Source organism: Coregonus lavaretus (genome assembly GCF_964263955.1).
Source record: "Coregonus lavaretus genome assembly, chromosome: 23".
In the NCBI taxonomy this organism is placed as follows: domain Eukaryota; kingdom Metazoa; phylum Chordata; class Actinopteri; order Salmoniformes; family Salmonidae; genus Coregonus; species Coregonus lavaretus.
The window spans coordinates 17,073,580-17,087,100 of NC_140010.1; the positions used below are offsets into that span (position 1 = coordinate 17,073,580).

The following is a 13,521-nucleotide window of genomic DNA, read 5'->3' on the forward strand; positions in this document are numbered from 1 at the left end:
CCAGATGATTTGTAGGGGTCCAGATTTTGCAGCTCTTTCAGAACATCAGCTGTCTTGATTTGTGTGAAGGAGAAGCGGGGGGGGCATGGGCAAGTTGCAGCGGAGGGTGCAGAGCTGGTGGCCGGGGTAGTGGTAGCCAGGTGGAAAGCATGGCCAGCCGTAGCAAAATGCTTGTTGAAATTCTCGATTATTGTAGATTTATCGGTGGTGATAGTGTTTCCTAGCCTCAGTGCAGTGGGCAGCTGGGAGGAAGTGCTCTTATTTTCCATGGACTTTACAGTGTCCCAAAACTTTTTGGAGTTAGTGCTACAGGATGCAAATTTCTGTTTGAAAAAGTTAGCCTTTGCTTTCCTAACTGCTTGTGTTAAAACTTGTTTTTCAACCACTCCACAAATTTCTTGTTAACAAACTATAGCTTTGGCAAGTCGGTTAGGACATCTACATTGTGCATGACACAAGTAATTTTTCCAACAATTGTTTACAGAAAGATTATTTCACTTATAATTCACTGTATCACAATTCCAGTGGGTCAGAAGTTTACATACACTAAGTTGACTGTGCCTTTAAACAGCTTGGAAAATTCCAGAAAATGATGTCATGGCTTTAGAAGCTTCTGATAGGCTAATTGACATCATTTGAGTCAATTGGAGGTGTACCTGTGGATGTATTTTAAGGCCTACCTTCAAACTCAGTGCATCTTTGCTTGACATCATGGGAAAATCAAAAGAAATCAGCCAAGACCTCAGAAAAAATATTGTAGACCTCCACAAGTCTGGTTCATCCTTGGGAACAATTTCCAAATGCCTGAAGGGACCACGTTCATCTGTACAAACAATAGTACGCAAGTATAAACACCATGGGACCACGCAGCCGTCATACCGCTCAGGAAGGAGACGCGTTCTGTCTCCTAGAGATGAACGTACTTTGGTGCGAAAAGTGCAAATCAATCCCAGAACAACAGCAAAGGACCCTGTGAAGATGCTGGAGGAAACAGGTACAAAAGTATCTATATCCACAGTAAAACGAGTCCTATATCGACATAACCTGAAAGGCCGCTCAGCAAGGAATAAGCCACTGCTCCAAAACCACCATAAAAAAGCCAGACTACGGTTTGCAACTGCACATGGGGACAAAGATCGTACTTTTTGGAGAAAGGTCCTCTGGTCTGATGAAACAAAAATAGAACTTTGGCCATAATGACCATCGTTATGTTTGGAGGAAAAAGGGGGTGCTTGCAAGCCGAAGAACACCATCCCAACCGTGAAGCACGGGGGTGGCAGCATCATGCTGTGGGGGTGCTTTGCTGCAGGAGGGACTGGTGCACTTCACAAAATAGATGGCATCATGAGGAAGGAAAATTATGTGGATATATTGAAGCAACATCTCAAGACATAAGTCAGGATGTTAAAGTTTGGTCGCAAATGGGTCTTCCAAATGGACAAAACCATTTTGTTTACATCTGGCCCTTCATTGGACACTGTGTTAACAAACCTCCAAACGAGCTTCAATGCCATACAACACTCCTTCAGTAGCCTCCAACTGCTCTTAAACACTAGTAAAACTAAATGCATGCTCTTCAACCGAACGCTGCTTGCACCCGCCCACCCGACTAGAATCACTACTCTCGACGGGTCTGACCTAGAGTATGTGGACAACTACAAATATCTAGGTGTCTGGTTAGACTGTAAACTCTCCTTCCAGACTCACATTAAGAATCCTATAGAAATTTGTTGGCAGAACTGAAAAAGCGTGTGTGAGCAAGGAGGCAATCAAACCAGACTCAGTTACTCCAGCTCTGTCAGGAGGAATGGGCCAAAATTCACTCAACTTATTGTGGGAAGCTTGTGGAAGGCTACCTGAAACATTTGACCCATGTTAAACAATTTAAAGGCAATGCTACCAAATGGTAATTGAGTGTATGTAAACTTCTGACCCACAGGGAAAGAAATAAATGCGGAAATAAATCATTCTCTCTACTATTATTCTGACATTTCACATTCTTAAAATAAAGTGGTGATCCTAACTGACCTAAGACAGGGAATTTTTTACATTTTAGTCATTTAGCAGACTCTCTTATCCAGAGCGACTTACAGTTAGTGAGTGCATAAATTTTTCATACTGGCCCCCCGTGGGAATCAAACTCACAACCCTGGCGTTGCAGGAGGCTGAACTATGATTAAATGTCAGGAATTGGAGTTTGGTGAATGTAAACTTCCGACTTCAACTGTATGTGCCTTTGGTTCATCAAGAGGATATGCTATCCTTCATATCCTCTGTTCACCACAGTAAATAAAGAATGTTTCCATAGGACTTGCCCTATTGCAAGTCTTTCTTATGAGTAATGGGTCCCACATAAACCAGGCCGGTGGCGACTGACTGTGTGTATGTTAATGTAATCACGCTGTGGTCCCTATATGATACAGTACAGAGTGAGGTGGGCCAACCAGAGCATAGGACTATGAATCTGTCATGCTCTGCAGTACTGAGACTAGCATAAGGTTTACAGAGTTGCTGAGAGATCTGTTTCACTGGAAGCTCCCCATTGAAAAAATACTGCAGTTATCACTTCCCACTGGGCACACACTGGTTGAATCAACGTTGTTTGCATGTAATTTCAATGAAATTACGTTGAACCAACGTGAAATAGACATTGAATTGATGTCTGTGCCGTGGGTTGGCTCTCTAAGGAAGGATCCATTCATTCATTCATAAAAATAAACACTGATTGACACAGATTCGGTTTGGTTGGTTATACTGGGTGTACCTGTGTTGGTAAAACTGTATCTGGGTTAAGGAGTTGTTCCTGACAGGGATAGCCTATGTGTGGCCCAAAGATTTTACTGGTCAGGAAAAACACCCTAGTAATGGCACAGTGGACAATGTAAGCAGAGGAACTCCATTCACTCATAAAACAGATAGGCTATACTACTGACCCAGATATGGCTTGGTTTAACTGGATGAACTTGTTTGTTAGTTATGGTGGATAATGTGATAGTAAGTTAGAGTGATTGGAAGCTTTATGTTCCACACAGTAATGAGGAGAAATAAGTCAGAGTGACTGCTGTTACCTTCCCCGTCATTGATGTTCTGGTAGGAGTCCCATCGTGTCAGAGGGTCGGCTGTGTTGTAGTCCACACTGACGTCTGCCCCATTCTGCCAGAGCTCTGCACCTAGACCAATCAAAACCAAGGATACACTGTGAGATGCTCTTATATGGTTCTTATAGGGTCCAATCAACAACAAGGGATCAGTGGGGACAATCTCATAGGTTTAAACTTTTGAGGAACACTGTTGGAAAGAAGCCTTTTTTGTTTCTTTCCTAGAAGTGATTTGTGGCCAGAGTGCTCTTGCAACTGAGAGTTGAAGGAACGTTACATTTTACGAGTTGTGTAGGGCACACATATGCTCGGATGCATGCATGAGCTCTCACACATACACACACACACACACACACACACACACACACACACACACACACACACACACACACACACACACACACACACACACACACACACACACACACACACACACACACACACTCCCTCCTGTGGGGCTGGGAGGCAGGACATGCTGTGCTCCTTTACCTATCTGTCAGTACACACTTCACACTACATTTCCCCTCTACGGAATTCCACATCCTCATCTCGACAGGGGGTAGAGGGGGAAGGCGGGGGGATCGAGGGGGAAGCTGGGTGGTGAAAGCACCATGTGTCAGGAGGTTTTCAAACCCTCCTGCTTTTCAAACTGGGTTAAGGAGTTAGAAAAAATACCTGGGATCTTCTCCGGGCCCTCGGCGAACACCAGCTCTACTTTCCCGTAATCCGGAAATCTAGGATCTGCAGAGTCAACACAAAGGAATGCCGTGAGTGTGGCTGCGTTAGAACGCAACGGAAAGATGAATGGTGCTGCACGTGTGGTTTTTATAAATGAAAATGAAGTCCAGCAGAGACATTCTCTAGGCCTTTCCAGGTCTGTGTGTGTGTATGTGTGTATACCTTTATTGGCAGTCTCCATGTCCTCCTTCTCAAACATCAGGTTGTAGCCCTGCACTGCTCCCGTGTGGAACTGGAGCCGGAAGATCACCTCACGCTCCAAAGTGACATCACTCTTATGGTAACATTTCACCTGCAGGAACAGGGGGAGACAGGGTGTAACAGCAGTTTGTGTGTGTATTCATGTGACCTTTATAAAACCTTATCAAATCAGTTGTTGGCATCTGCTATGTTTCTTACCATTTTATATGTGTAAGTCTTCTGTTAATGTAATCTATCATGACTTCCATCTTTCTTCTTGTATGGTATACCCAGTACATTCCATAGGATATGTTATGTGATGCTATGAAAAGTTGTTCTTACCATGATGTCTCCCTTTAGCAGCTGAGCAGGTTCCAGACTGATGCATATCCTGTCTCTGTGTCCAGGCCCAATGTGACTGGGTAATAGAGACAAACAACCAATCAGAGAGAACATTCTATGACCAATCACTGACACTCACAGAAAGCGCTGAATTAGAACAACAGCCAATTGTGGTTCAAAGAAAATTGTATCACTTATTGTGAAACAAAATTGGAAACAGGTTGTTTAATGAATGCTTACTAGACCCCTGAGGAGTAGACAGCTTGCATTCCCTGGTAGACTTTCAGATATGGGTGACACACTGAAAAAAAAGAGAAATAGAATAGAGTGGAATTCAGTAGAAAAAGCGGGGACCAAAATTAGTAACTGTTATGATTAGGTGACCTTTTGAAATTACATCCTATCAATATACTGCATCATTAATTCATTAATGTTATGTTATACCGTATCATGTATTAATTCATGTTGGTATCAAGTGACAGTTAGTAATAATTTCTTAGATGTATTGCTAATAAAATGACATTAACCCTTTCCCTCAAGCTTCTTGTGGGCTATTACAGAGAATGCACAGGAAATCTGACCTGACACTTTGTGACTTGACAAATTGTGTCAGTCTCTCTAAGATGCTACTAGGCATATCTCTATGTGAGCGTCATGTGCGACATTGGCAGCCTCTCATGTAACCTATAGGCATGTCACATGCAATATGTCACCCTTCCCGGAGCTACACTCAGAAAAAGGGTTCCTAAAGGGTTCTGTGGCTGTTCCCATTGGAGAACCCTTTTTGGTTCCAGGTAGAACCCTCTTTGGTTCCAGGTAGAACTCTTTTGGGTTCCATGTAGAACCCTCTGTGGAAAGGGTTCTACCTGGAACCAAAAGGGTTATACCTGGAACCAAAAGGGGTTCTCCTATGGGGACAGCCGAAGAACCCTTTTTGGTTCTAGATAGCACCTTTTTTCCTAAGAGTGTATGATTCTAAAGGAAATAAATTATGAAGTGCAACGCTGGAGAGATGAAAATTGCAGGCGTGTGTCTATCAGAACAGAGAGAGGGAGAGAGATCACTGAAAGTGAATCTCATTCTAGTTCTGGGCCATATGATGTCTTCACTATTATTCTACAATGTAGAAAATAGTAAAAATAAAGAAAAACCCTTGATTGAGTGTGTCCAAACTTTTGACTGGTAGTGTACATAACACTGAGGTGGTAAGCAGTCTTCACGTTTTAGTCATTTAGCAGACGCTCTTACCCAGAACAATTTACAGTTAGTGAGTGCATACATTCGTTTTAATACTGGCCCCCCATGGGAATCAAATCCACAACCCTGGTGTTGCAAACACCATGCTCTACCAACTGAGCTACATCCCTGCCGGCCATTCCCTCCCCTACCCTGGGCCAACTGGATTCGAACCAGGATCTCTTCGCCTTAGACCACTGCGCCACTCGGGAGGTAGCTTTAAACTGGCAAAAGTACTTCCTCCTTCGCTTAACCCACTGATTGTCAGAACTCTGATTGATTTTATTATCATTTATACATTGCAAACAGTGGCAATTATTTTTCATGCCAAGAGAGGTACTGATTCTGGCAAATGGTTGAACAAATGAACAAAACATTCCAACATTGAGAGTTGCCGGATCCTGTTCCAGCAGGATCCTTCTCAAATTAAGCATTGGTTCCATCTCAGGGAAGTCTTTGTTGTTTAAGTGAAATGTGTAAAAAATGTTTGTTTATGTGAAAAAAATGGGTGTGGATTCCCTTGAGTTTACTACAGACCATAAAGAATTTCTTCTGTGGTGCGTATTTACAGCTGAAGTCAGAGGTTTATATACACTTAGGATGGAGTCATTAAAACTCGTTTTTCAACCACTCCATACATTTCTTGTGCCTTTAAACAGCTTGGAAAATTCCAGAAAATGATATCATGGCTTTAGAAGCTTCTGATAGGCTAATTGACATCATTTGAGTCAATTGGAGGTGTATCTGTGGATGTATTTCAAGGCCTACCTTCAAACTCAGTGCCTCTTTGCCTGACATCATGGGAAAATCAAAAGAAATTAGCCAAGACCTCAGATTAAAATGTGTGGACCTCCACAAGTCTGGTTCATCCTTGGGAGCAATTTCCAAACGCTTGAAGGTACCACGTTCATCTGTACAAACAATAGTACGCAAGTATAAACACCATGGGACTACGCAGCTGTCATACCGCTCAGGAGGAGACACATTCTGTCTCCTAGAGATGAACGTACTTTGGTGCGAAAAGTGCAAATCAATCCCAGAACAACAGCAAAGGACCTTGTGAAGATGCTGGAGGAAACAGGTACAAATGTATCTATATCCACAGTAAAACGAGTCCTATATCGACATAACCTGAAAGGCCGCTCAGCAAGGAAGAAGCCACTGATCCAAAACCACCATAAAAAAGACAGACTACGGTTTGCAACTGCACATGGGGACAAAGATTGTACTTTTTGGAGAAATGTCCTCTGGTCTGATGAAACAAAAATAGAACTGTTTGGCCATAATGACCATTGTTATGTTTGGAGGAAAAAGGGGGTGCTTGCAAGTTGAAGAACACCATCCCAATCGTGAAGCAAGGGGGTGGCAGCATCATGCTGTGGGGGTGCTTTGCTGCAGGAGGGACTGGTGCACTTCACAAAATAGATGGCATCATGATGAAGGAAAACTATGTGGATATATTGAAGCAACATCTCAAGACATCAGTCAGGAAGTTAAAGCTTGGTCGCAAATGGGTCTTCCAAATGGACAATGACCCCAAGCATACTTCCAAAGTTGTGGCAAAATGGCTTAAGGACAACAATGTCAAGGTATTGGAGTGGCCATCACAAAGCCCTGACCTCATAGAACATTTGTGGGCAGAACTGAAAAAGCGTGTGCGAACAAGGAGGCCTACAAACCTGACCCAGTTACACCAGCTCTGTCAGGAGGAATGGGCCAAAATTCACCCAACTTATTGTGGGAAGCTTGTGGAAGGCTACCCGAAACGTTTGACCCAAGTTAAACAATTTAAAGGCAATGCTACCAAATATTAATTGAGTGTATGTAAACTTCTGACCCACTGGAAATATGATGAAAGAAATAAAAGCTGAAATAAATAATTCTCTCTACTATTATTCTGACATTTCACATTCTTAAAATAAAGTGGTGATCCTAACTGACCTAATATAGGGAATGTATACTAGGATTAAATGTCAGGAATTGTGAAAAACTGAGTTTAAATGTATTTGGCTAAGGTGTATGTAAACTTCCGACTTCAACTTCCGACTTCAACACTACCATTCAAAAGTTTGGGGTCACTTAGAAATGTCCTTGTTTTTGAAAGAAAATAACATTTTTTGTCCATTAAAATAACATCAAATTGATCAGAAATACAGTGTAGACATTGTTAATGTTCTAAATGGCTATTGTAGATGGAAACGGCTGATTTTCAATGGAATATCTACATAGGCGTACAGAGGCCCATTATCATTAACCCTTTTTATTTTTATTTTTTTATTTAGCAGACGCTCTTATCCAGAGCGACTTACAGTTAGTGAGTGCATACATTTTTCATACCATCAGTCCATATCTCTGACTGGCCAATAAAAAGCAAAGATTAAGATGGGCAGGCTGAGATATGGCTTTTTCTTTGCAACTCTGCCTAGAAGGTCAGCATCTCGGAGTCGCCTCTTCACTGTTGACGTTGAGACTGGTGTTTTGCGGGTACTATTTAATGAAGCTGCCAGTTGAGGACCTGTGAGGCACCTGTTTCTCAAAATAGACACTCTAATGTATTTGTCCTCTTGCTCAGTTGTGCACCGGGGCCTCCCACTCCTCTTTCTATTCTGGTTAGAGCCAGTTTGCGCTGTTCTGTGAAGGGAGTAGTACACAGCGTTGTACGAGATCTTCAGTTTCTTGGCAATTTCTCGCGTGGAATAGCCTTCATTTCTCAGAACAAGAATCGACTGACGAGTTTCAGAAGAAAGTTCTTTGTTTTTGGCCATTTTGAGCCTGTAATCGAACCCACAATTGCTGATGCTCCAGATACTCAACTAGTCTAAAGAAGGCCAGTTTTATTGCTTCTTTAATCACCACAACAGTTTTCAGCTGTGCTAACATAATTGCAAAAGGGTTTTCTAATGATCAATTAGCCTTTTAAAATGATCAACTTGGATTAGCAAACACAACGTGCCATTGGAACACAGGACTGATGGTTGCTGATAATGGGCCTCTGTATGCCTATGTAGATATTCCATAAAAAATCAGCCGTTTCCAGCTACAATAGCTATTTACAACATTAACTGTGTCTACACTGTATTTCTGAACAATTTGATGACAAAAAAATTGCTTTTCTTTCGAAAACAATGACATTTCTAAGTGACCCCAAACTTTTGAATGGTAGTGTATGTGCATGTGTGTGTATACATGTAATAATAATAATAAGCCATTTAGCAGACACTTTTATCCAAAGCAACTTACAGTCATGTGTGCATACATTTTTACGTATGGGTGGTCCCAGGGAAGGAACCCACTACCCTGGCGTTACAAGCGCCATGCTCTACCAATTGAGCTACAGAGTCATGCTTCTGTCATGCAAGATCTCCCAAAAAGCCCACTTATTTCTAGATAGCCTCATAGGAATTTTATTGGTAGTTATTTGTCAGACTTCTAGCTTCTACATATGTAGGATCTTAACTTGAGCCAGTTTGCTACAGCAGGAAAATAATCCTGCATTAACACGAAATTTGAATTATTATGTGGATTATAATGAATGGACATTTTTGTAGGGGTTGATACATTTTTCGTAAGGGAAAGTCAAGTCTGAAATTTCAAAGTGGAAATAACAAACTTCAGAAGCCTTTTTAAAACTCAAATACACTACAAGTTTCAAATGTCCTGCATTGCAGGAAAGTTTTCTGCAACATAGTGATCAAATTAAGATCCTAAATCTGTATTGACTGAGTGGAAAATGTAAATGTGTATCTCCTAGTGGGCCAATAGGTGAACAAAATAGTTTTTTAAGTTACCTCCTGCAGTGTTGAAGTTGGGTATCCCATGAAGAATGATGCAATGCAGGAACAGTGGAGAGGCATTCATTTTCATCGACCCACTCAGGAGACTGTTCAGGATCCAAACATACCTGGCATTAAATAATAGATGAGATATAGTAATCCACACAATAGCTAGCTAGATGATCCTCACTAGCTAAACTCCTCTGCATATAGGTTACAGTGGACAACAACAGATCACTTACAACCCTGACATCAATGGATGGGTCCATCCATGACAATTATAACACAGTTACTGAAGTACACATGGGAAAAGGACCGCTCTGAGATCCATTGAGCCTGTGTGTTTGTGATGGGGATATTCTTTATGAGGCGCCCACAGTGTGACTGAGTCACAGTGATTCAGTGTGATGCAGCAGGATTAGATTACACCAGGTCACCACGGGATCCCATTCTGTTTCAATTACACACAATGGCACGACTATCACAGGCCCTTTTCTATGGAAATGGACAAACAAGACCAAGACACGCAATAGGTTTTCTATTGGTTCAGGTGGGCTTGGGACCTGAACATGCCCTAGGATGGGCGAAAAGGGGTGGGTATAGATTAGCACTAACTGTAACTGTGTGTGTGTGTGTGTGTGTGTGTGTGTGTGTGTGTGTGTGTGTGTGTGTGTGTGTGTGTGTGTGTGTGTGTGTGTGTGTGTGTGTGTGTGTGTGTGTGTGTGTGTGTGTGTGTGTGTGTGTGTGTGTGTGTGTGTGTGTGTGTGTGTGTGTGTGTGTGTGTATGTGTGTGTGTGTGTGTGTGTGTGTGTGCATGTGTGTGCATGTGTGTGTAAATGGGTGGGGAGGGATGGAAAACACCTTTACCTCACCACCCTTACCACACAACGAGCATTTCCTCAATACTAGAAAGTAGATTAATATTGTGCCTGAAAAGATGCCATACCTTTTCTGAGAAGGTGTCATCAATGCTGAGACCTTGTCGTCGTAGTACTTCCTCATTGCAAAGCGGTCCAGGGCCTGATCAGCACTATGTGAGACAGACACAGACATGGTTTAGGCTTAAACATTGACTTACCGTCCTCCTGTTTAGGCTTAAACACTGACTTACCCTACTGTTTAGGCTTAAGCACTGACAGGGTAAGCACTCCTGACAATGATGTAAGTAACCTTTAGTTAAGAGCTTTAGTTTTAAATAAGGGAACAGTGAATTAAACTGAACTGAGCGTAAGTCATCAGCCTATACCAGAGATCCTCCTGGCTGACTGAGTGGAGTTACACACAATGTAAACAAACATTAGCACATATTCAATACATATTCTGTTTCTCTCTGACACGTACTCACGCACACACACACACAAACGTGAGTGTGCACACACTGACAGCGATGAAGAGAGAAAGTAACCAGAGAGACAAGGGATTCCAGCAGAGAGGAAGACAATGCAGAGTAAACACAGAGGAGAAAGAGGCCAGGGTGTGTACACAGTTACTGCTATACCAACAGGCCTAAAACCAACAGGCACTGGAGGATTTTCACTAGAGGTCTCTCTCTCCCTCTTTTTCTCTCTTCCTCAATTGTCTCTCCATCTCTCTCCCCCTCCCACCATATACCTCCCTCTAAATCTCCCCGCCTCTCCTCTTCTTCCCTCTCACTTTCTTTCCTTTCCTCACTGTCCTCAATCTTTTTCTGTTCTCCTCTCTCTCTTTTCTCCCCCATTTTACATTTTAGTCATTTAGCAGACGCTCTTATCCAGAGCGACTTACAGTTAGTGAGTGCATACATTTTCATACTGGCCCCCCATGGGAAACGAACCCACAACCCTGGCATTGCAAGTGCCATGCTCTACCAACTGAGCTACAGGGGACCCCCTTTCCTCTCTCTCAGTCTCTCTCTCCCCTTTCTCTCTCCCACGTTGATTGGCCTGCCCCAGCCTGGCCTGGGCCAACGTGTACTCATATCACATGGGGGCTGTGCGCAGAAAGGATCTCCATAAGCGCATAAGACAAGACACACACAAACACACACAGCACTTCCCTTCACCTTATAAACCACTTTCTCTCTAAATGTTTGAAGTCAGTTCTTGACTTTAGGGATTAGCTGAGTTGCAGCTGCTCTGAATATCCTTTCAGAGTGTCAATTACTTTCATCTTTGTTTGTGTAACTTTTTCCACTTAGAGGAACTGCATGTGCTTGAGGGGAAATTATTCTGAACTCAAGTGCCTTACTGAAACTCATATTTAATTGCTAAATTCATCTCCAGGTCCATTCAGGGAAAATTACATTGACCTTTGTGATAAAGGGCAGTTTCTGTCACAACCTGTTATCATGACTGTCTAGTATTGTCTATGTTGATTTAGAGTGTGTAATTCTGTAAACGTGACTCATAACTTGTGGCTTGCCTTTGATCCCACAACCATAACTATTGATTGTTGGACTCACGTTCTGAATCACTGTGGAATTCAGTGAAAGGGCTGAGTGGGCCGGAAGTGGTCAGAGTGAAATAGATTATCTTTGTTTATATTTATCTGAGACATTTGAGTTGGAGTTGACAAGGATCTGAGTTTGGACCCAAACATTCAATCAGTGCTACTCACTCTCTCCTGAGGTCAGATATTTTGGTTAGAGTGAACTCACATTTCACAGTGCTAAACCTCAATAAATTAAAAGATGGATAAAAAGCCATGAGATGCCATTGGTTGCAGCAGCTACCTGGCAGATATGTCGGTGAAATGCACAAACGATGAGATGACCACTCCAATTCTGCTTTTCCCACCCTGAAATACAAGACAGAGACAAGATGTCAAAATAATTCATCTTTGTGTGCCAATGCTTAGGTGTAATCAATTGCAACAGTAACAGGTAGTGTTATTGAATTATAAATAAACAAATAAACAACACTTATTTTTTCAGCTCCTGGAACAATTACCATGACCCCACCCGCCAACCGGAAGTACCTCCGGCTGAATGTTCTCTGTGTTGGAATGGTGTGGGCATACCCCAACTACAGAATGGTGTGGGCGTATACCGGTCATTAAAAATATTCATGCGAGTACACCGCTGACTGGCCAGCTCATCCTTCTCAGGAGGATGACATCATCCTCTATGAGTAAATATAAATACTTTTTTTAAATGGTCTGTTTGAGATAAGATTGAGGTGGAGTTTTTGAGGTGTTATTTTCTCAAATGTATGCTTTGGCCAAAAATACAAGTAGAAGATGAGTCAACAACATTATTTGGGTATGAGTTAACAGAATAAATAAAAAATGTAAGTGAGATTTTTTTTACTGGACAGTGACTTTATATAATAAGGTGAAACAAGTGATCTTTGGCCAGAAGACGAGAACTGAGAGATGATGAGAGGGTGATAACAGAGTAATGATGATGGTGCTCACCCTGCAGTGTATGACCACCACGTGTAGAGGGTCAGCATTGAGCCAGCCTTCCATGGCCTTACAGATGGTACAGATCTTATCCAGAGGAGGGGCATGCAGGTCAGGCCAGCCGGTGTCCAGAGTCTGCAAGCACAAGGTAAATCACACACACACACACACACACATACACTTTGTTATAGATATTTCTCATCTACACAATCTCTATACAACCTATACTATCTATTTAGCGTGTGCAGAGTCTCCAGAAATCCTAGAGACAGCCTTTCTAAATCAAAGGGTTATCTAGTGATACAGTTGTTCAAGCAGATACGGTTGAGATCCATGTTGTCACTGATATTCATTGATTTAGCTATGGCAAATACAGCCGAGTCATTCTGCAGCTTGTTGATACCTGTATCTCTTCGGCACCTCGTGTCTTGCCCTATGTTTTGTTTATGTTGCACATTCTGAAAAAGACAGTATGGTTGCTTTACCTTAGTGTTCATTTTAGAGAGATCATGTCTCTTCTCCGACAGGTTGATAATCTAGAAAGGAAAAAGACATGTACGCATGAATACATACTTTTATGTTGCAATTCAATTATATGCCTTTTATAACTATCTTAAAATGTAACTATTTCAACCGTTTTCACTTCCTCTTTCCCATATGAACTAAAGAAGGCTTCACACTAAATGGTCGTGCTGAGGTTAAAGTAGGCTATAGTCCTGTCATCATCACTTCTCTAGAAACCACAAAATATGTCAGTGAGACAATGACACAGG

General features: G+C 42.1%; 1 protein-coding gene across 2 annotated transcripts in view; it reads right to left on the reverse strand.

The window, feature by feature from the left end:
* LOC311150713 (tensin-3-like) overlaps positions 1 to 13,521 on the reverse strand; it is a 68,641-nt gene that overhangs the window by 41,694 nt on the left and 13,426 nt on the right. The window contains exons 4-13 of one of the 2 annotated variants that reach the window (XM_084188230.1): positions 13,234 to 13,284; positions 12,761 to 12,883; positions 12,078 to 12,142; positions 10,314 to 10,397; positions 9,383 to 9,495; positions 4,599 to 4,659; positions 4,359 to 4,434; positions 3,999 to 4,128; positions 3,774 to 3,839; positions 3,069 to 3,170 (exon numbers count right to left, since the gene is read on the reverse strand). In XM_084188230.1, the coding sequence (XP_084044356.1) occupies positions 3,069 to 3,170; positions 3,774 to 3,839; positions 3,999 to 4,128; positions 4,359 to 4,434; positions 4,599 to 4,659; positions 9,383 to 9,495; positions 10,314 to 10,397; positions 12,078 to 12,142; positions 12,761 to 12,883; positions 13,234 to 13,284 (871 nt within the window). The remainder of the gene's footprint in view (positions 1 to 3,068; positions 3,171 to 3,773; positions 3,840 to 3,998; positions 4,129 to 4,358; positions 4,435 to 4,598; positions 4,660 to 9,382; positions 9,496 to 10,313; positions 10,398 to 12,077; positions 12,143 to 12,760; positions 12,884 to 13,233; positions 13,285 to 13,521) is intronic. The other variant, XM_084188231.1, reaches the window with a different exon arrangement.